The sequence below is a fragment of the Telmatherina bonti genome, assembly GCF_933228915.1.
Source record: "Telmatherina bonti genome assembly, chromosome: 15".
In the NCBI taxonomy this organism is placed as follows: domain Eukaryota; kingdom Metazoa; phylum Chordata; class Actinopteri; order Atheriniformes; family Telmatherinidae; genus Telmatherina; species Telmatherina bonti.
Window position 1 is genome coordinate 6,631,942 of NC_136613.1, and position 23,779 is coordinate 6,655,720.

Sequence of the window (23,779 nt, forward strand, 5' to 3'; positions counted from 1 at the left end):
TAGAAGTTACAGACGTCTGCAGCTTGGTTTAATCCTGGTCGTTAGAAGTTACAGACGTCTGCAGCTTGGTTTAATCCTGGTCGTTAGAAGTTACAGACGTCTGCAGTTTGGTTTAATCCTGGTCGTTAGAAGTTACAGACGTCTGCAGCTTGGTTTAATCCTGGTCGTTAGAAGTTACAGACGTCTGCAGCTTGGTTTAATCCTGGTCGTTAGAAGTTACAGACGTCTGCAGCTTGGTTTAATCCTGGTCGTTAGAAGTTACAGACGTCTGCAGCTTGGTTTAATCCTGGTCGTTAGAAGTTACAGACGTCTGCAGCTTGGTTTAATCCTGGTCGTTAGAAGTTACAGACGTCTGCAGCTTGGTTTAATCCTGGTCGTTAGAAGTTACAGACGTCTGCAGCTTGGTTTAATCCTGGTCGTTAGAAGTTACAGACGTCTGCAGTTTGGTTTAATCCTGGTCGTTAGAAGTTACAGACGTCTGCAGCTTGGTTTAATCCTGGTCGTTAGAAGTTACAGACGTCTGCAGTTTGGTTTAATCCTGGTCGTTAGAAGTTACAGACGTCTGCAGTTTGGTTTAATCCTGGTCGTTAGAAGTTACAGACGTCTGCAGTTTGGTTTAATCCTGGTCGTTAGAAGTTACAGACGTCTGCAGTTTGGTTTAATCCTGGTCGTTAGAAGTTACAGACGTCTGCAGCTTGGTTTAATCCTGGTCGTTAGAAGTTACAGACGTCTGCAGCTTGGTTTAATCCTGGTCGTTAGAAGTTACAGACGTCTGCAGTTTGGTTTAATCCTGGTCGTTAGAAGTTACAGACGTCTGCAGCTTGGTTTAATCCTGGTCGTTAGAAGTTACAGACGTCTGCAGCTTGGTTTAATCCTGGTCGTTAGAAGTTACAGACGTCTGCAGTTTGGTTTAATCCTGGTCGTTAGAAGTTACAGACGTCTGCAGCTTGGTTTAATCCTGGTCGTTAGAAGTTACAGACGTCTGCAGCTTGGTTTAATCCTGGTCGTTAGAAGTTACAGACGTCTGCAGCTTGGTTTAATCCTGGTCGTTAGAAGTTACAGACGTCTGCAGTTTGGTTTAATCTTGGTCGTTAGAAGTTACAGACGTCTGCAGCTTGGTTTAATCCTGGTCGTTAGAAGTTACAGACGTCTGCAGTTTGGTTTATTCCTGGTCGTTAGAAGTTACAGACGTCTGCAGCTTGGTTTAATCCTGGTCGTTAGAAGTTACAGACGTCTGCAGCTTGGTTTAATCCTGGTCGTTAGAAGTTACAGACGTCTGCAGTTTGGTTTAATCCTGGTCGTTAGAAGTTACAGACGTCTGCAGCTTGGTTTAATCCTGGTCGTTAGAAGTTACAGACGTCTGCAGTTTGGTTTAATCCTGGTCGTTAGAAGTTACAGACGTCTGCAGCTTGGTTTAATCCTGGTCGTTAGAAGTTACAGACGTCTGCAGCTTGGTTTAATCCTGGTCGTTAGAAGTTACAGACGTCTGCAGCTTGGTTTAATCCTGGTCGTTAGAAGTTACAGACGTCTGCAGCTTGGTTTAATCCTGGTCGTTAGAAGTTACAGACGTCTGCAGCTTGGTTTAATCCTGGTCGTTAGAAGTTACAGACGTCTGCAGCTTGGTTTAATCCTGGTCGTTAGAAGTTACAGACGTCTGCAGCTTGGTTTAATCCTGGTCGTTAGAAGTTACAGACGTCTGCAGTTTGGTTTAATCCTGGTCGTTAGAAGTTACAGACGTCTGCAGTTTGGTTTAATCCTGGTCGTTAGAAGTTACAGACGTCTGCAGTTTGGTTTAATCCTGGTCGTTAGAAGTTACAGACGTCTGCAGTTTGGTTTAATCCTGGTCGTTAGAAGTTACAGACGTCTGCAGCTTGGTTTAATCCTGGTCGTTAGAAGTTACAGACGTCTGCAGCTTGGTTTAATCCTGGTCGTTAGAAGTTACAGACGTCTGCAGCTTGGTTTAATCCTGGTCGTTAGAAGTTACAGACGTCTGCAGCTTGGTTTAATCCTGGTCGTTAGAAGTTACAGACGTCTGCAGCTTGGTTTAATCCTGGTCGTTAGAAGTTACAGACGTCTGCAGCTTGGTTTAATCCTGGTCGTTAGAAGTTACAGACGTCTGCAGTTTGGTTTAATCCTGGTCGTTAGAAGTTACAGACGTCTGCAGCTTGGTTTAATCCTGGTCGTTAGAAGTTACAGACGTCTGCAGCTTGGTTTAATCCTGGTCGTTAGAAGTTACAGACGTCTGCAGCTTGGTTTAATCCTGGTCGTTAGAAGTTACAGACGTCTGCAGCTTGGTTTAATCCTGGTCGTTAGAAGTTACAGACGTCTGCAGCTTGGTTTAATCCTGGTCGTTAGAAGTTACAGACGTCTGCAGTTTGGTTTAATCCTGGTCGTTAGAAGTTACAGACGTCTGCAGCTTGGTTTAATCCTGGTCGTTAGAAGTTACAGACGTCTGCAGCTTGGTTTAATCCTGGTCGTTAGAAGTTACAGACGTCTGCAGCTTGGTTTAATCCTGGTCGTTAGAAGTTACAGACGTCTGCAGCTTGGTTTAATCCTGGTCGTTAGAAGTTACAGACGTCTGCAGTTTGGTTTAATCCTGGTCGTTAGAAGTTACAGACGTCTGCAGCTTGGTTTAATCCTGGTCGTTAGAAGTTACAGACGTCTGCAGTTTGGTTTAATCCTGGTCGTTAGAAGTTACAGACGTCTGCAGTTTGGTTTAATCCTGGTCGTTAGAAGTTACAGACGTCTGCAGTTTGGTTTAATCCTGGTCGTTAGAAGTTACAGACGTCTGCAGCTTGGTTTAATCCTGGTCGTTAGAAGTTACAGACGTCTGCAGCTTGGTTTAATCCTGGTCGTTAGAAGTTACAGACGTCTGCAGCTTGGTTTAATCCTGGTCGTTAGAAGTTACAGACGTCTGCAGCTTGGTTTAATCCTGGTCGTTAGAAGTTACAGACGTCTGCAGCTTGGTTTAATCCTGGTCGTTAGAAGTTACAGACGTCTGCAGCTTGGTTTAATCCTGGTCGTTAGAAGTTACAGACGTCTGCAGTTTGGTTTAATCCTGGTCGTTAGAAGTTACAGACGTCTGCAGCTTGGTTTAATCCTGGTCGTTAGAAGTTACAGACGTCTGCAGCTTGGTTTAATCCTGGTCGTTAGAAGTTACAGACGTCTGCAGCTTGGTTTAATCCTGGTCGTTAGAAGTTACAGACGTCTGCAGCTTGGTTTAATCCTGGTCGTTAGAAGTTACAGACGTCTGCAGCTTGGTTTAATCCTGGTCGTTAGAAGTTACAGACGTCTGCAGCTTGGTTTAATCCTGGTCGTTAGAAGTTACAGACGTCTGCAGCTTGGTTTAATCCTGGTCGTTAGAAGTTACAGACGTCTGCAGTTTGGTTTAATCCTGGTCGTTAGAAGTTACAGACGTCTGCAGTTTGGTTTAATCCTGGTCGTTAGAAGTTACAGACGTCTGCAGCTTGGTTTAATCCTGGTCGTTAGAAGTTACAGACGTCTGCAGCTTGGTTTAATCCTGGTCGTTAGAAGTTACAGACGTCTGCAGCTTGGTTTAATCCTGGTCGTTAGAAGTTACAGACGTCTGCAGCTTGGTTTAATCCTGGTCGTTAGAAGTTACAGACGTCTGCAGCTTGGTTTAATCCTGGTCGTTAGAAGTTACAGACGTCTGCAGCTTGGTTTAATCCTGGTCGTTAGAAGTTACAGACGTCTGCAGCTTGGTTTAATCCTGGTCGTTAGAAGTTACAGACGTCTGCAGTTTGGTTTAATCCTGGTCGTTAGAAGTTACAGACGTCTGCAGCTTGGTTTAATCCTGGTCGTTAGAAGTTACAGACGTCTGCAGCTTGGTTTAATCCTGGTCGTTAGAAGTTACAGACGTCTGCAGCTTGGTTTAATCCTGGTCGTTAGAAGTTACAGACGTCTGCAGCTTGGTTTAATCCTGGTCGTTAGAAGTTACAGACGTCTGCAGTTTGGTTTAATCCTGGTCGTTAGAAGTTACAGACGTCTGCAGCTTGGTTTAATCCTGGTCGTTAGAAGTTACAGACGTCTGCAGTTTGGTTTAATCCTGGTCGTTAGAAGTTACAGACGTCTGCAGCTTGGTTTAATCCTGGTCGTTAGAAGTTACAGACGTCTGCAGCTTGGTTTAATCCTGGTCGTTAGAAGTTACAGACGTCTGCAGCTTGGTTTAATCCTGGTCGTTAGAAGTTACAGACGTCTGCAGCTTGGTTTAATCCTGGTCGTTAGAAGTTACAGACGTCTGCAGCTTGGTTTAATCCTGGTCGTTACAAGTTACAGACGTCTGCAGCTTGGTTTAATCCTGGTCGTTACAAGTTACAGACGTCTGCAGTTTGGTTTAATCCTGGTCGTTAGAAATTACAGACGTCTGCAATCAGGAACCTTTTCCTGCTAAAACCCTCCCAGACTGGTCTCTCTCATGTTTGCTCTCACCTCTAGCTGGACTTTCTGCTCCAGGTTCTTGTACGTTCTCTGCAGAAGCTCCTTAGTGCCCAGAACTCCGTACCACATCATGTTCTTGGTGCGACTCCTGTGCAAGGAAGGTGCAGACGGTGAGATCAGGTGCAGCAGTAGAGAGTACAAACCACCAGGATGTTTCCCACTTACACTGCCTCATGCTTTAGAACAAAATCATGAATTGGCTTTTTTTCTGTCTGTAAAGCGTCTTGAGATGGCGTTGCCGTGATTTGAGGCTTTATCAATAAAGTTGAATTGAATATTTGCTCTGAAGCTCCTGGCGGTGAGGAAACCGTCTCACCTGCATTTCTCTGGATGCTCCTCTCGCTTGTTGTTGAACTCCAGCGAGATCTTTGCATCCAGGCCGATGCCGAAGTAGTTGTTCATGACGCACTTCTCCATGTAGCCCTCTCTGGTGAGGAAACACACACACACACACACACACACACACACATGAAAAGAAAGTTTAATTAGGATTTGCACTTTTTGTTTTTAGATTTATCTCCAACACATCTACAATACAAAACAAGGAAGCACATGTGTGTCACATTAGGAGGAGCAGAAGGAAGCCCAAGGCTTATTTAAATACTTCTCCTTATTTACAGTCTTTAATTTACACAGTTATACGGCTTTATACACAGTTTACAGACTGAATGTCATCAGCCAGATGGCAAAATATAAAGCAGCAAAATAAATCAGGAATTTTCGACTTTTTTATATTTATCCCTAAAAAATTTCTGGTACATTTTTTTAAACGGAATAATATTATTACATCATTTTAAATCATCACTCCGATAAGTAACTCCATGAATGGAAACACATCTGCTTGGACTGGTTGAGACAGAAAGATTAAGAAGAGAACCGGTCCTCACAGCGAGTCCAGGTCCGGGTCGATGAAGGGTGTCGCACCGAAGGGGTCGATGTTGGCCAGCAGCATCTTGCTAATGATGGAGCTGCCAGCGATGGAGGCGGCCAGCCCTGCACGCAACCCTGCACACGCACACACACACACACACATCTCATACACAGCACTTGGGTCGATGCAATGTGATACGGCTGCTCTCTTACCAGGGCAGATGATGCGTGTGTTGAGCACGGGGAGGTTCTCCTTGCTGGTGGTGAAGGGGGTGATGGTGAAGGAGCCGTAGGACTGCGTGCTGCGACTCACCCTCCTTTCCGTCGGGGAACAGGGACTTTTAGCAGCTGGAGACACACACAGAAAACATAACATTCCCTGAAGCTCTGGTTCCCACCAAGATGTGCAGAAAAGCATCTCTAAACACACAACACATTGCTGGAATCTGCTGGAAACGTGAAAACATCCGGCCTTGGTTCAACGCTTCAAGGTTCAGGTGACTTTACTTGTATCTGTAGGTAGACTTGCTATACAGCAATTTCAAGTTTAGTATCACAGCAAACAGTAAATAAAGAGACAGAAACAGACATTCTGACATTCACAACGACTCGCAAAGTCAAAAATAAAAAAAATAGTTATATTAATAGACAAAAAATTATTTAAAATCCTAAAATTTATAAAGGACTGCTGCAGATGGATCAAAGCTGTTCCTGTTTTGTCCTACAGCGCGGCACATGGAACCTGCGTCCTGAGACGTGAAACTCCACAAATAAAGGGTGGGAGCCTCAGCTCACAATAGTAGAGGCTGTACGCTGTACCTGCCAGGTGTACAGGGCTTCAAGACTCACTGAGGCTCATCAATCAGCCTACTGGTCCATGTAATAATCTGACTGACTTTATTTCTGTCCTTCAGAGCCAAATGACCAAACCAGGCTACCAAGGAAAATGATAAAATCAATTAATTAAAAGATCTGTAAAATGTTTTGTCAATTTTAAAACATGACAGCTTTTTGAGGCAGAAAAAACGTTGATGATCCTTTTTTTTCACTTCAGAGTTCTCCTCCAAACTGAGAGAGCTGTCAATCACAGTTCCCAAATATTTATGGTTGCTAAAAACCCCCGACTGCAGCCTGGAGAATGGGGCGGGGCTGGATAGTGGGCGGGGTTAGACATCTAACAAGAGTGGTTGGATGTCAAACGGGCGGGGTTGGATGTCAAAAGAGCGTGGTTGAATGTCAAATAGGTGAGGTTGGGATATCAAACGGGTGGGGATGGATGTCAAATGGGCGTGGTTGGATGTCAAATGGGCGTGGTTGGATGTCAAATGGGTGTGGTTGATGTCAAATGGGCGTGGTTGATGTCAAATGGGCGTAGTTGGATGTCAAATGGGTGTGGTTGATGTCAAATGGGCGTGGTTGATGTCAAATGGGCGTAGTTGGATGTCAAATGGGCGTGATTGGATGCCAAATGGGCGGGGTTAGATGTCAAATGGGCGTGGTTGGATGTCAAATGGGTGTGGTTGGATGTCAAATGGGTGTGGTTGATGTCAAATGGGTGTGGTTGATGTCAAATGGGCGTAGTTGGATGTCAAATGGGTGTGGTTGATGTCAAATGGGTGTGGTTGATGTCAAATGGGCGTAGTTGGATGTCAAATGGGCGTGATTGGATGCCAAATGGGCGGGGTTAGATGTCAAATGGGCGTGGTTGGATGTCAAATGGGTGTGGTTGATGTCAAATGGGTGTGGTTGATGTCAAATGGGCGTGGTTGGATGTCAAATGGGCGTGGTTGGATGTCAAATGGGTGTGGTTGATGTCAAATGGGTGTGGTTGATGTCAAATGGGCGTAGTTGGATGTCAAATGGGCGTGATTGGATGTCAAATGGGCGTAGTTGGATGTCAAATGGGTGTGGTTGATGTCAAATGGGCGTAGTTGGATGTCAAATGGGTGTGGTTGATGTCAAATGGGCGTAGTTGGATGTCAAATGGGCGTGATTGGATGCCAAATGGGCGGGGTTAGATGTCAAATGGGCGTGCTTCGGGTTATTCTTAGGGTTCATGCAACGTTGGACGTCCAACCCCAGCCCATATTCAGCCCCGCTTCATTCTCCAGGTGGTTGCTGGTGGGATGGTGTTGAGGAATATATTCTTATACACCCTTAGCACCAACTTGGCATGGTTTAAATACCATCTGGTTTTCCACATAGCTGTAAATCTACAGATATTTATTCATCTCTATTCATCTCCTAATTCTCAGGCCTTTTTAGTGATCAGGTATGACAAAGCTCACATCATCTCCACCATGACGATGAGTTCACTGTCCTCCAACGGCTCCACAGTCACCAGATCTACATCCAGCAGAGCAGCTTTGGGATGAGGTGGAGATCAGAATTAAGGCAGGAAAACGGGTCCAACCAGTACTATCAAGGCTGACCTGATAAAGCAGCCACTGACTGACTGTTGCATTCATTTCTGTATGCACACAGTGGAATACTTATGTGTACTTCACTCCAACCTAAAATGGATGTAAACACCTGAGAAACTGCAAAGCGCCCGGTCAAATAAATCTCTCTTCTGTACAGCCGTGTCCCAACTCTGATAGAAATGAGTCCTGCAGATCTGTGCTGACCTGTTTCAGGAATCCTGCAACACACCGACATGTATGGAACGCTTACCCTCTTTAATGAGGCGATGAAGCAGCTTTATGTAGCTTATTTAGCCACATATAGCTAAACTTTGGTCACTATTAGCACTACATAGATTAGCTGTAAAATATGCAAAATCACGACGAACCCCCAGAAATCACCAACTAGGATGATATTATTGAACTTTGTCACCCATTTTGATCAGTTAAAAGACAGATAATATGGTTTAATGTGAAGACATTTCTCACGCTAGAATGTGTTTATTACATGTCTGATAAATAAAGTTATAGATATATAACACAGTATGCAGCTTTCAATGCTTCCAGAAATCATTACCTGAATGTATAAAAGGTTAAAAAAAGATGCAACGTGGTTTAGAGCTGAAGACATCACAATCTGAGCATGCAGCCACAGTGCCGTTGTGTTAAAGGGATGTTTTGCTCAAAGGGAGCCTGAAGTTGTGAACAGCCCTTTAATTGGTTGATTATTGACTATATCCTGGTGATATCTGGGCTAAATAGGTAGATGTACTCTACTTCAGTTTAAAACAAAATTTTGGTCTAGATGTTAATCATTATTTCATGCATTTATTTCATTGTTTGCATTGTTTTACCCTTGCACCATTTCTGCACCTGCTGCAAGCTGAACTTGGCAAAAGTAGCTGATATACTGATCCGGACCGCGTGTTGCAGCGCTTTATGTTGGGATCGTCGTGTTTCCTGCTCGGGAAGGTGTAAGGAGGCAATATGAGGAACCCGGGAGAGGGATGGACTGACTGCTTGTCTTCTAACTGCTGGAAAATGTGTGGAAGGAAGCAGTCCCACAATAAACAGGACGAACTTCTGCCTGTGAGACAATAACACATCCTGTGGAGGATCCACGCTACAGCAACCTGGCTGCGATGCACAGGAACACACAAACAGCCGTGCACGGACCCCATCATGCCGCTGATATCGTGATTATTTGTTATTACTGGAGATTTCTGGAGTTAAAAACTGATGGGGACATAAAATCCTGAAGGGCGGAGGCGGAATATCACCGAAGAGAAGAGCCTGCACGCACTTTAAACTCTAATCCCTCCGTTTATTTATGACAGGAACCATGATTTGCGTCAGCAGATCGTTTTTCCATGAGCTGTGTGTCTGGTTCTGCACGGTGCAGGGACTGCAACACCCACAAGGGGGCAACATTTAAACCCTTACACTAACAATTTCCTCCAAGTTTTCCCACCAGATTAAAGTCTAAAATCCAGCCTCTGTGAGGAAACTTCCTGCAGAATGCGTCGGGGCCGATACAAGGCTTGGAGGAGAAAGAGGCTGAAAAGTGGCTGGAGCACTTACAGGACACGGCTTCCAGTTCTTTTGTGTCTTCATCTTTCTCGCTGTCTCTGTTTTCCTCCTCGCTGTCCTTCCTGAACTCCAGCGGAGACGGAAGCTCGGTGTCCTCTGTGTGGGCGTTCTGCTCGTCAACCACTGAACAGAGAGGAGCGAGAAGATGCGTCAGAAACAACTTGGACTGATTTCTCTGCTCCCATCGTTACATCTCAGAGAAAATCCTTGTATTTCAATCTGAACTGGTGATTTATAGATCTTCGTTTCATTTCATTACCTCTCACGGCCTGCTCGATGATCTGCCGGACGGCCTTCTTCAGGCTGTTGGCCCTGAGCATCAGCTGCTCCCTGCTTTTGAAAAGCTGGTGCGGCGATCCTCCTACTCCTCCTCCTTTCTCCGTCTCCTCCTCCTCCAGTTTCCCCTTCAGCTCTGTTAGGCTTTCCTCGCTGGCTTCCTCCTCTTCCTCTTCCTCCTCCTCTTCCTGCTCCTCCTCTACGATGGGAGGGGTGGAATAGGGAAGCGGAGGCAGAGGCTGGCACTCGGCGTTGAGCGTTTGGAGGAGGGAGTCCAGCTTCTCGTTCAGGACGGCACACTGGTGGACACAGCAGCCAGGCGGCAGGGTCAGAGGGGAGTTCAGACACATGATGGATCATCTGCATCATTTCAGAGGCTTACTTTGAGAGACATCATGTCGCACTCCTCAGCGTTCTCCGTGCTTTTCTCATAAGCTTTCCCCACTTTGGCAACGAAATCCTTCACCGTTTCACACAAGATCCTAAGAAGCAGAAAACATTTCATTAAATAAATTTATCCACACAAAATAAGGTATCTTCACACTAATAAGGTCATATGTTGGCCATTTAGTCTCATACATCATTTTACTGTCTGTCATAACGCCAGCAGGTTGTTTCTATCAGCCCTTATTTCATGTAGAAGAGGTAATAAATAGTGGTAATGAAGGGTAACAATGATGGTTTAAAGGTGTTGCTGAACAGAGAAACTGGTGGAATAATGGAAACTGTAAAGCGATGTGGATTTAGTCGGTTCTTTAGTTGAGAAGGAGGAAGTGTAAAAGGGATGCATCCATTTGGAAAAAAAGTTTCTTTGTGTTTTATCTGCCATCGTTTTGCTTTGCTTGTATCATTAAAAAACTTGGTTTTTCAAGGCATGTGATGCTTTACAGGTACTGGGCAAAGTTACTGGGGATAGAGATGGATGATTATCTGTGCATCTGTAATACAAAATTATGCAAATTTTAACAAACAAAAGAAACCTTCTCGTGAATATTTTGTCTAACAAGCAAGCATGTTTGGAAAGATTATGGTTTTAAATATCAATCTATGTGGAATTAGCACAATTTCTGATTCAAGTGGGGGGGAAACTAATTAGTCTAAATGCAAATAAGGTCCATAAGTCCTCTACTTTTCAGCTACATAGAACAAGTAGCTTTCTAAACCCCGAAATTCTTCCACAACATCCACCGACAACACGAAGGCTACAACAGGAAAAACACTTTACAGAATTATTTAAAAAAAATTAACCTTAAAACCTAAAGTCAGTGTAAATTGTTGTTTAAATAAGAAATAGGATGTAGGAGTTGCTGGTAACTGGTTACTTTTTGGCAGATCAGAAGTCATAACTCCATAATGAAGTTGCTAAAAAATTAGCATCTAGCCATGCATCTCTTGGCTAGTTAGCTAATTATGCTAACTTTATACTTTAGCATTAAATCCTACAAAAGCAGAGCTTCTTATGAAAACCGCCAACACAGTGAACAATGAGAGGAAAATGAAGTGACTTCATTTAGTAAAGAGAGAACTGAGAAGCAGTACGAGGGATGTTGGAGAGCTTCAAGTGACTTTACAGCTGTGCTCATATGTCTTCATCCCCTTTCATTAAAGAAAAGGCTGAATTTACAGCAGTCACTTAAATAACTGCAGACTTAAAAAAAGGAACAATAACTAAAAATTTGCAAAAATATCATTTAGTAATATAAGACACTGTTTTTTCATTTAATTGAGTTGAAGAAAGAAAAAAACACAAAAAAAAACAAATGTGTCCTGGACAAATGAGAGACTTTTCTGTTGAACAGTTGGACAAAATACCTGTCAACAGGTGCAGAAGTCTGACTGAGAGGAACAGAAAACACCTGACTGGAGCGGAAACATTAAAGGATTCTTCAACTAAATATTACTTTATGACTGATGGAATATGTAATAAATTATCTTATTTGTTTGCTTTTTTAAAAAAAAATGTTTTATTGAACCAGAATTAGAAAATAATGTAATGATTTTCATCAAATTTTTATTTATTATTACTTTAGTCAATTTCAGCTAATTTTACAGGCAGCTGATTTTATTTTTCCTTCTTTAATGAAAGGGTATGAATAAATATTAGCACAACTGTAGCTTACTGGAGTCACTGGAGTTTCATTTTGAGCGAAGCTACAAAAAAATGTCCACAACATGTTTACTAATAGACATATTGCACATATAAGTCTTTTAATATGATGCAAACTGTGCAGATAGACTGTTTATGCTACAGCTAGTACTACAGCTGCATTATACTTAAAAAAAACTGGCATTGGGATTTTTTTCTAACTGCAATCCTGCCATCTTGTTAACTATGACCCTGCACTGATCTCACCTCCTTTTGGGATTGTTACAAGTATAGTTTTGTCTGTCTTTGGGAGTTTAGTTAGCTTTTACTGCTTGACTTATTGTGTTAAGCCCGCAGTAAATGTTTGGTTCTATCATGTTTCGTTTACAGCGGCTCGTAAACTAAAAAGCTTCCAGTTCAGTCCATTTACTTTTTGCATTGCAGGACCTGCGATGTGACTTTTGCACACATGCTCATTGTGACGATGATGATAAAACAATATATTGTGCAGCTTTATTACCGCAAGAGGCGGTCATGTTAGGTTTTCCCAAAAAGATCACCTGACTTTCATCGTCAGACATTCTGCTTATTTCTGAATTCACTGGTTTTTCTTAACAAAGCAAATATTTTTTTATGAAGTGACTTGCACGAACACAGTTATTATAAAATGAACTAATGCGAACTAATAAATGATAATGAACTCAATACATCTGTAAAGGTCCATGAGATGATGTTGTGAATTGACGACAAGGGGAGTCAAACTCCAGTCTTCAAGGGCAGGTTTTTGTTGTTTCCCTGCACCAACACACCTGATTTAATCAAATGGATCCAACAGCTTCTTGTCAACCTATTCATTCATTCTGGTCAGGTGTGTTGGAGCAGGGAAACAACAAAAACCAGCAATACTGGAGTTTGACATCTGTGCAATAGACAAATAATTGAACTGATTTACTGTTTAAACTGTTTGCTCCACATAAAACACACATGATGTCCTAAAGGTGAGGGTTATATGATTCATCTGGAACTCTGTGGTATAAAATCAAGCTTTTATTAAGCGAAACATTAGTTGCAGGTTAAAGTTTCTGCAGGCATAAAAGTTAAAGACTCGTGCTGATGTAGGAAAAACCACTGACTTGGCAGAGGAGATGACCACAGAGTGCTGCTCCGAGTTCAGGATCTTGGTGAGGTGGGCGGCGACGGAGTCTTCATAGGCCGATATATGAAACTGCAGAGAAAACACACAACATGTTAGCAGGTCTTTCCCTTTGTTCAGCTGGGAACCTGCTGAATTACAAATGTCCATCTGTCTGTCTGGGAGCCCTGCTGGGTTTAAATGTGCCCGCTGATGCGTGTGATTATCTGTCAGCTCCTGCAAGTACCTGGTAGTCGTCAACTCCCTCAGGCGTGGTGGGGCAGCTGTGTTTGGGAGGGATCTTAATCTCGTAGGTCATGATGCTCCAGCGGTCCAGCATCTTGGTGCTGGCTCTCTCCAGCTTCTCCAGGATCTGCGGCAGCTGAGTGTCGTCGTCGCACGACGGGCCCCATCCCAACACTCGCGCCAGATCGTTGCCGGTGCCCAGAGGCAACACCCCCAGCTGGCACTGAAAGGTATGCAAAGTTTACTCGGCCTCCCTATGTGTGTGTGTGTGTGTGTGTGTTGCATGACTTTGTGCCGTTATGTAAGCTGGCCAGGAGCAAAGGCATGAAGCAAAGCAGCAAACACAGACGAACCAAGTGGTAGCCGCAGCTTTCCGTGTGTGTGATTCACGCTACCTGCTTGTGAAGATTGAGTTTGTCGATCTCTGAGAGGACCCAGCCCACGCTGCCGTCACCTCCACACACCAGGATCCGGAAGTTGTCAAACTTCTGAAACAGGCGGAGTCTGAAAGACGAAGAGGTTTCAGCGACCAGCGCGGGATTCATCACAACATGGAAACACACGCTGGACCCGTTTCCTCACCCCAGGTGCGGCCCGCCGTTGACCAGGTCGAAGACTTGAGCCGGGTTGAGGAGCTGCTTGAAGCGGCGCAGAAATTTCACACCTTGGTTGTCTCCGCTTTTGGAGTTGACAAAGACGAGGAGGGGGCTGGCACATGACGGGGGACAGGTGGCTTTCCAGAAGCCTGAGAAAATACGCAATTCAGATGTATGAAAACTCCAACACATAAATATGCTGCTCTGGTCCGACTGGACCGTTAAAGCGGGTCAGAGGTCGGATGGTTGGTGCTCAGCATCGCTCCGCATCCTGATCTTTTGTTATAAAATATGTTCACAATCTGCTGTTTTGTTGTCCTTGCAGTATATAATTGTATCTGCAGCTCCGTCTGATAAGTCATGTGTCGTACATATTTCTCTCATATGATATTTTATGTTTCTCCTTAGTTCTGGTTTCCTGTTTTGGTTTGTAGTTTTCCTTGTTTAGTTCTCTGGTGTCTAGGTTCCTGTTCATTAGTCTCACCTGGTTTGATTTTCTGATTAGTTTCACCTGTGTCTCGTTGTGTTCTGTGTATTTATACCCCTCAGTTTTTCTCTTGAGTTGCTGGATCATTTGGTTAGTTTTGTCCTCGCGTTTGTTAATGGGATTAAATTACGGCTGATTTCTGCATCCTGGCTTCCCGACTCCTGCATTTGGGTTCACATCCCCACCACCTCTGTGACACTGATTTAAGATTAAATCCATTTAGTTGAAGGTAGAACTTCTCCCTACTGCAATGTGTGTGTGTGTGTGTGTGTGTGTGTGTGTGTGTGTGTGTGTGATTAAGTTTATTTCTATACATATCCAATAAAGAAACATCCATAAACAAAAAATAATTAAGAAAAAAAGGAACAAAACCAGACATACTTGAAAAGGAGTAGGTAGAAGTAATAATTCCAGAGAGACAAATTCAGCTACTTCTTCAAAACTGATGATTATTTAAATAAATAGATAAATTGGACTGACTGAAAATGATCATTTAAGATTGTCAAAGTAATAACCTGCAGCAAGAGGCTGGAAAAACTTTGAAAGAAAAAGAAATAAAAGAAAATAAAAATTCTTTATCAATCCCAACAGGGAAATTATTTAGCAGGTAATACTACTGCTACTTATAATATTAATAATAATAATAATAATAATAATAATAATGATGATAATCTAAATATAATAATAATGATAACAACAACAATAATAATAACAATCATAATAATGATAATAATAATCATATAAAAATAATGATAACAACAACAATAATAATAACAATAATAATAATTATGATAATAATAATGATAAGGATGATGATGATAATGATAATAATAACAATACAAGTTGCAAAATCACACTTTTAAAACTGCTCACAAAGTTCTTTCCAGATAAAATAATAAATGAAACAGATCATTAGGGGTAAAAAGATGGCACAGCTGGACGCTTAAAGCGTTAAAATCAAGAAACAAAATGTGAAAATTGAGCCTAAATCTCACAGGCGACCAAAGTAGATCCACAAAGACTGGAATATGTTTACTTGGCATGATACTAGTAAACATTGTGGCAACACGGTTCTGGATCAGTGAAAGTGTGTATTCTGCAGCCAACACCAGAACGATGTTGGCTGTTTGGAGCAGATAAAAGCTCGTGTTACTCATTGTCCAGGTGTTCATTACTGCGCCTCTTCCAGCCAATCAGGTGTGGGAGCGGCCTGTAAAGGACCTAAGGATCTGCACCTCCGGGTGCCGTTCACACCATGATGTTGTGTGGAAGCTTCAGTTTATTGATGGGTTGTCTGTTTGTTTGGTAACATCAGTTTTTTTTCTGGCTTAGCCTTGTAGAGGAAAGCTGCTGTTTTGTTTTGTCAAATGAAGAACTTTTCTCATGTTTATGTTACGGTAGGGTACAGCTGTGCTCATATGTCTTCATCCGCTTTCATTAAAGAAAAGCTGAATTTACAACAGTCACTCAAATAACTGGAGACTTAAAAAAAGGAACAATAACTAAAAATTTGCAAAAATATCATTTAGTAATATAAGACACTGTTTTTTTTTTAAATTTAATTGAGTTGAAGAAAGAAAACAAACAAACAAATGGGTCCTGGACAAATGAGAGACTTTTCTGTTGAACAGTGGGACAAAATACCTGTCAACAGGTGCAGAAGTCTGACTGAGAGGAACAGAAAACACCTGACTGGAGCGGAAACATTAAAGGATTCTTCAACTAAATATTACTTTATGACTGATGGAATATGTAATAAATGATCTTATTTTCCTTCTTTAATGAATAAATATGAGCACAACTGTAGGTCAGAAGTGGGTTTGTACTGGTTTTTTTTTAGCTTTGTACTGGTTTAGTTGGGTGGATCAGTAAGTTGTCCTTTTGCTTTGTAGTTAGAGGCGTGTTGTTTGTTACGTTGGCTCTCCCTGACGTTCGGTGATTGTCTGAGAGGTCTGTGTCTTCTGAGGTTGGGTTCCTCGCTTCTTTAGGTGCTACTCCGTCTTCTGGACGTAACGACAGCAACGACCTGACCTCGGACAGCTGCCTCTGCAGTCCCTCAGCCAGACACCAGTAATTTCAGCATCAAAAGAAACCCTGAACTGAACAGGACACCTCTTTATGTCCCTTTTGGCCCAAAACTCAGCGATAGCACATGCTACAAACACGTGCCGAGCCTTATACACTAATCTGCAGGAGGTAAAGCAACACATAGTTTCTGTGCTTACAGCGTAATCTCGTACACCGCCGTGCTGACAGCTTTGTGTGTGTTCTAACCGCCGACCTACGACTGTGCGACACATCCATCTCCTCTCCTTTCTTGCATCCCGCTGCACCTCGTCTCTCTGCTTCTCCTGCTACACTCTTCCATTTTCCTCCCTTCTGCCTCCGTTTCCACGGCGCTGTCAGTCAGGCTTGGATGGAGGCAGAGTGAGGAGGAGGAGGAGAGAGGAAGAGGAGGATGGGAGTCACGACGCTCCAGCACGTGCCACAGCTCGTGTCCCCCCTCCCAGCCAATTACAACCAAACGCCCCCGCTTCTCTTCCTGCTCGCAGGCAGAGGGGATCCTGAGCATGTGAGGAAAGGCGATGAAGCACATATCAGCTTTCTGGTGGAACCTCTGTCCTCCTTCCGCTCTTATCTTGTCTTCCTCCTTTCATCTGGATGCCCTATCCTCCCTTCTTCTGCCTCGCTTTCATCCAGCTACCAATTAGCAGATGCCAGCTTTCCTCAGACTTACTGAGCGCCACATGTGTGTGTGTGTGTGTCATGCAGCAACTGGCTTTAGCAACAGTAATCCAATCACACATGCTTATCTGAGTCTGCCTTACAGGTGCTGATCTCCATCTACAATAGGCTTAAAGTGAGCTCTGGTAAACAGTCACCTCCTAACACACACACACACACACACACACACACACACATAAACAGAGCGGTGTATCGATAAAGAATTCCAGGCCCACACGTATGGAGCGTGAGGGTTCATTGCAGCCGCTTGCAGAGCTCTTCTTCTTCTGAGAAGTATAATGATGTGAAACAGAAAGTGCAGCTTTTTATGTAACAAGACAAAAAGTAAAAAACGGCATCAGATGAAGACGCACAAATAAAACGAAACAAACCGCGGAGATAAAGTGCTGAAGGAGTGTGTGATGTTTCTGCACCGCTCTACCACAACAGGGTCTGGACTCTGACAGGATCATGTCAGCTTCTGAACCCAGAAAAACTAGCGGTGGAAAAATCTAATAAAAAATTGAAAATCGGGATTTTCTTTTGCTTCACAATTTTAAAATCAATTTTTTTCTGGATTTTTTTTTTCTCAAATAAATAAAAATAATCCATTATACAATTTTTAATTTTATTTTTATTTTTATTGTTTTTATTGATCTTTTTACTCGTCTTCTGCGTTACAGCAGCAGAATGATGATCTGGCTACTGGGTTGTTTTGTCCGAATTAAAATCAAGAAAAATGACGAGAAAAAGTTTTGTCGTTTTTTTTTTTTGTTTGTTTTTAATCTACAAAAATCAGCAATATTGAAGAATTGTGAGAATCGCATGTTTTATCAAACCGGCACCCAAAAAATCAGAATCAAATCAGGACAAAAGCGTGTCGTCACAGCCAATAAAAACCCAACTTGTGACAAAAGGATCTTTATTTGTCCCTTAAAAATAAAAAGTAAAATAAAAAGTCTGGATATTTACCATTTATTACTATGTGATATGTCAAAATCTTCTGCTTTCTGGTTCCATTTAGGGGCAGAAGATAAAACTAAGAGTGTGTCTAACAGGGTTTTGAGTTTGTGCCATAAAGTGATGCAAAATGTCTCAGAAACTGCATGTATCATAAATGTCAAGCTGGGTTCTTCTGGGTTAACTTTTCTTTTTAAGTCATTCTGCTGAAGATCTGCTGTATCCCGAGCTGTTTATCAGGCTTGCTTTTAGCTAATGACCCTCCCAGGGCTCTCAGGTCGTCTGGGCTGGTTTCCTGTTTATCCTGCAGGCGAGGACCGGGACGTGTGGAGAAGCATCTTTAGGTGTTCGTGGTCCTCGCCTGTGGAACAGCGGAACAGCCTTCCTGACGAAGGCTGGGACTGTTCTTATCTTTAAGAAGCAGCTCAAAACGTACCTTTTGTTAGGAAAGCTTTTGAATAATGTATTGTTAATTGTTTTTATCCTTTTTCTTCTTTTTTTTTTTGCTTCCAGATACATGTGATGAGGTTGGGACGGCACCTCTTGAGACATAATTTTGTGTGTTTGCTATCTTGTGTATATGTGGGTTTTATGGTCCGCTCTGCAGAGTCCCTGCAGAGGCCCTGTCGACTTCAGCAAGCTGAAGACTCAGCTCTTCAAGGAGCACTACTACACTTAGTATAGCTATATTTGTTGGAAAGTTGGAGAACTGCGCCCAGTTCTTTGCAACAAACTTTATGGTATTAATTCTTTGTATTAGAACATAGGTGATATGATGGGGTGGGAAGGGAGTAAATAAAAAACAAAAACAAACAAAAAAAAAAAAACCCAAAAAAGCCTGTAGCATTTCATGCGTCCAACTGGACAGTCCACCACCTTCCTACGATGTCCTCTACCGTTTTATTTCCTGCTTGTGTTGTTCTCACTCTCATATGTAAGTTGCTTTGGATAAAAGCGTCTGATAAATGACTGTAGAATAGAATAGAATAGAATAGAATAGAATAGAATAGAATAGAATACGGGGTCTTGATTTAGGGGGATTTGATGAGTAATATTGTTTTTTATTCTTCTTTTGCTTTTAATGAAAACACTTTGTGCTATTTTTATTGTATAAAAGGTACTTTATAAATAAAGACTGACTGGGTTATAGATCTGCTGCTGTGTTTGGGGTTGTTAACTTCTATCTGGCTGACGTCCCGTTGACTTGTTTACATGGATGCTGGTGTATTATTCACTTCGCTCAGTCAAACCTCTGAACTACACTGTAAAAATTCAGCCTTAAAAAACAAGAAAAAAATATCCAAAAATGAGGTAGATGTTTCTTAAAATAAGATAAATTATCTGCCAACAGAAGAAGAAAATTTGGCTTGTCAAGACTTCCCAAAATAAGTAAAAATGGCATAAAAACTAAGAATTATCTTACCTTTTAAAATAATAAGCATATGTGTACTCAATTTAAGATTTTTTAATCTTACTTTTAGTCTCTCCAAAGAGTCCTAGACTAAACTACCTCTCACTTAATAAACCTAGATAACAAATCTATGTTATTCTAAACAACAATGATCTGCTGTTAGTCTAAAAGCTATGTCAAACTACAGACTAAATTATAATCTCCTCATGGCTCCATGGTGTCTGGATGTCTGGAAGCACACATCTCGGCGCCTCTACGCCTTATCTACGTCCGTAAAGGTAAATAGGCAGAAACTATGTACGAAGCTTAAGTTCTTAGTTTCAGCATGACGTCTTCAGACCTACAAAGCAAACATCAGAAATGCATATATGCTAAAGATTATGAAACATAATCAACATAAAGCTAGAAAAATGATATTTTCAAAACACTGAACTCAGTGTTTAAGGGTTTAATACAGTCGTAGTGGTTTGGAGATGTGCAGCATGTTCGCATTTGGGAGTTTTTCTTCAGATAACTTCCTTTTTGCTCAGCAATCCTCATCTGTTTCAGTTTCTAAGAAATGCAGTCCGGCTCTTTTCGCCACTTCGTGCACACTGTGCCGAACATGTGCAGAAACAACACACAGTCAGAGTTAGAGCATAGGTGGAAAGTTTGTCCTGCTGATCAGATCGTGAAAAGGTTTAAAGCCGATCAGACAAGCTGAAGTATTTAGTTGACGTCCAGGCTGTTGTCCAGTCGCATGAGTCGATTTAGTTCATATCTGACTCCAGAACAGTCTGGCATCCAGAGGAGCTCATGTCCACTCCATGACTGCAAGGTGTTCATGTAGCTGCAGAGCAAAGCCCAGATCATCAACCCTCCACCACCGTGCTGAGACTTGATATGAGGCTTGTTTGGTTTTTCATGCATTCTGACTAAACATCTGTCCAAAGGACACTGTTCCAGAAGTCAGGTGGTTGGTTCAGATGCCGATTTACAAACCTTTCTCATGCAGCCCTTCCTAACAAACCAGACCAGTTCAGTCTTTGTCTGACTGGACTTTCATGAACTTTAACGTTTAACATGCTAACATCCTGCAGAGTCTGAGATGTGGCCGTTGGATTTCTGACAGTTTCTCTAAGCGTTGCACGCTCTGATCCTGGGCTGGACTTGCTGGGACCACCACTCCTGGGACCGGGACAGCAACAGTTGCTTCTCCAGGATCATGGCTGATGTCTTTCCTCCAACATTGCTATTTTACAACTGATCACTGATACTAAAACGCATCCAATCAGCAGCACCAGGCTGCAACTAAACTCTTAATTCTGATGGGAATAATCCGGTTTTCACACACACTGCTTGTGCATTTTGGTTTGTAATAAATATATAAAGATATGCAGTAGCACGTCGTGTGCTGTTTTTAAATTAACTTCCTCTTAGATGACCAAACAGATGAAACATTTTGTACTTCCTTTTTCACATGACTGCAGATGACATGCATGATTTTATGGCACGCTCTTGTCACTGAATCTATTTTAAGAAAGGTGTGTGTTCAGCTGTCAGACAGGACTATTTTCAAACACCTCATGAGTAAAAAGAAAGAAGTATCGTCCTGGAAAGCAGATCGGGATAACACCTCACATGACACGCGGGAAGCGCGTAAAAAACAGATGTAATGATGTCACCGGTTCCCAGAAAGGAAACTAATAACGTGTGCCTGAACGGACGCTGATGCCGTGACCGAATCACATCCTCCGCTCCTCCTCCCGTCCATGTGACAGCAGAGAGTCGGAGCTCAGAGAGAAGACATCAGCTGACCAAATGGGGTGAAATCTCATGTGTTTGCTTCTGAAATTTAATGATTGCTCACAGGTGCAGGCTGGCACCAACCTCTGACCCGTGCAGTGATTCAGCCAGGCTGCACGGGTTCTCATGCGTGTGTGCGCTGCCTACCATCTGAGTCGATGCTGTTGAGCGCCGTCGGGGGAATGATGGAGACTTTGCATTGACCAAGAGGACACTTGCGAGGGTATAGGTCCATGCATGCTGTGTGCACCTGGAAGAAACAAATGCAGGACTCATGAGTTAAGAGTGTTCTAAAAGCAAGCGAGCTGGTGTGCCTGTCAGGAGTAAGTCAACCAGCTTTACATTCCTGCGTCAGTGGCAGATGTCTCACCATAGCTTTGCACCAGAGGCAGCGCCAGTCCTGCAGCCTCAGTACGCTGCCACATGTCTTATCACACACAGCACATTTGGCACTGACAGGAAGGTTGCCTTCCAACCACTGGTGAGGCATGGCAATCTGTTAGTTTAACACACACACACACACATAATTAGACAAAATGGTTAAGACACTTTGCAGCTGTCTAGTTTTATTTATAGTTTCAGTTTTTTTAATAGACCGACGTGACAGCTGTCCTGGAAAAGTCTGGCTAACGCCTGGTTGTCGTTCTTTAGCCCCTCACACCAGATAAGCTCCGGTGTTTTTAATGGAAAACACATCAACAGCATTACAAACTGGTTCATATCCTGTTTCATTCAACACCAATCGATATGCAAAATGCTTACACAGCAAAGCTACGAAGAAATCCCCGTTTATCTCCTCAGATCACGATGATTAATCCTTTAACAGGTCCCAGATGGAGTAAATTAGGTGAGATGTATTGATTGTTACTTTTATTTACATTAATTAGTTAAATCGGACCACAGCCTGATGTGACTACCTTGTTATTATCATGTGTGCGGCAATCCTGCATGAGAAGGGAGGTAATTAAAGTTTCATTTGATTTGCATGCTGGTCCTGCAAGTCTTGGTCCAGATGTGAAAACAGCAGCAACAATACAGGCTGAATGTTTTCCAGCTTCTGCTACGTATGTCGCAGAAATGGCTCCACATGGTCTGCAGAAAAGTGTCTGTCTTTGTCGGATGTTTCCTTCCTAAACTCATTGCTGTCACAAAGAGTGAACGTCTCTGCTTTAGTTTTACAGTCCGTTATGTCGCGTTTTTACCAGCTGCAGCTGGATGTTAAAGTTGAACATTCAGACAGTATTTTTTTCTTAATTCTCAGGAAGACATGACATATATGGCAAACTGGAAATGACCAAACTCCAAGCTGTATTCTTCAGTTTGTGGTGAAGGGAAATGCTAGAGACACAGCTGCAACCGTCTCATTGTCATTTTTAATGAAGATTTGCTGATTTTCCTGTTAGAAAGTCATAAAATATGTATTTAATGAGCTCAAAAACATGATTTCATTTTAAGAAAATATCATATTCCATCAAACTCACCCCATCCTCATCCTCAATAATGTCCTTCCCTATGGAGGCCAGGGTGGTCCATTTACAGTTGTTAGTGGCTCTGACCGCACAGCGTTTGTGGGCTTTGAATTTGCACACTGAAAAACACAAAGATGCATGTGAGTCTGAGCATGTTTTCCAGCTCTAACACCAGCTGGAAAAAAAACACTTAAACATGCCAAACAGTAGACAGGAGCCATGTCTTCCAGTGCCTGTCCAGTTTGTCAACACATAACAACAAAGTAAGATTCAGAACAATCCAGAAAAGTCAGAAAGGTTGAGCTGCTATTAAAGCTCTTTTCAGGATGGAAAACACTGGACACTGATGCCTGACTCAGACACAGACACACCCAGAAAAGTATGGTGCTCTCATGGAACAGGCTTTAATCAGATGTCAGTGGGTGGAAGCGGCGTGTGTTTTGCACATGCGATCTGACGGACAACACACTAGTTTGCTCCACATCACCAGAGCTGATGAAACCACCTTCAAATTAAAAATGTATCGCAAGCGGTCGACACAACTGTGCAAAAAGGGTCGGAATTAAACATACATGCACATGGTTCTGCAGCGTCTTCCGCGTATAGTTCCTACGTCCACCCAGGAGGTCATGTGACTGGTCACATGACCTCAGAAGTGATGCACAGAGTTTTATTTGCTTGGTGAGAACCAAAATTTAAGACCGTGATAAAAGCAGAAAAGATCAGAAGCGTGTGGTGTCGCTGCTAGATCTCTGGATACGTGATCTCAGCAGAAATAACAGCACAGATCTAAACTCCAGCGGGTCCAAACGGTGGTTTTATCTTGTAAAATCAGCGTTCTTTTCAAACTTTTCAAACGTTTTTTCAAATGTTTCAAAAACAGTAAAACATGTGAATGAGAGAAGATTCAGCTGGATTTATCTGCAGTACATGTGATCACAAACACTTTTCAGCAGTTATTACCACCAGCAACGCGGAGGGGATGAACTTATGTGGCTCCACAAAAGACACAATGGCGGCGTGCGACACCGTTTGAAACACACAACTTATAAACAGACGTAGGGGAGCATAAATGGACATTTGCATGTAACCTTCTAATGTACAATACAGAGCTCCCAATATTCATTTACAAGTTTATTTTAGGCAAGACAAACTTATAATCATGGTTTTGAGTTTATTTAGTTTCAGTCAGAGACAATCAGTTTGTCCATACACAAGAAACAACGAAAGAACCAAGACAAACCAGGCAGAAGAGAAGCTTGTATGCTTATAAAACGTGTGCTTACA

At 42.5% G+C, this 23,779-nt stretch overlaps 1 protein-coding gene across 1 annotated transcript in view; it reads right to left on the minus strand.

The window, feature by feature from the left end:
- dgkh (diacylglycerol kinase, eta) overlaps positions 1–23,779 on the minus strand; it is a 93,649-nt gene that overhangs the window by 20,765 nt on the left and 49,105 nt on the right. The window contains exons 7-20 of the mRNA XM_079253701.1: positions 22,505–22,611; positions 21,394–21,519; positions 21,171–21,273; positions 13,643–13,805; positions 13,456–13,564; positions 13,062–13,283; positions 12,816–12,907; positions 9,979–10,078; positions 9,580–9,895; positions 9,312–9,443; positions 5,542–5,676; positions 5,346–5,463; positions 4,775–4,885; positions 4,450–4,546 (exon numbers count right to left, since the gene is read on the minus strand). Of these exons, the coding sequence (XP_079109827.1) occupies positions 4,450–4,546; positions 4,775–4,885; positions 5,346–5,463; positions 5,542–5,676; positions 9,312–9,443; positions 9,580–9,895; positions 9,979–10,078; positions 12,816–12,907; positions 13,062–13,283; positions 13,456–13,564; positions 13,643–13,805; positions 21,171–21,273; positions 21,394–21,519; positions 22,505–22,611 (1,931 nt within the window). The remainder of the gene's footprint in view (positions 1–4,449; positions 4,547–4,774; positions 4,886–5,345; positions 5,464–5,541; positions 5,677–9,311; positions 9,444–9,579; positions 9,896–9,978; positions 10,079–12,815; positions 12,908–13,061; positions 13,284–13,455; positions 13,565–13,642; positions 13,806–21,170; positions 21,274–21,393; positions 21,520–22,504; positions 22,612–23,779) is intronic.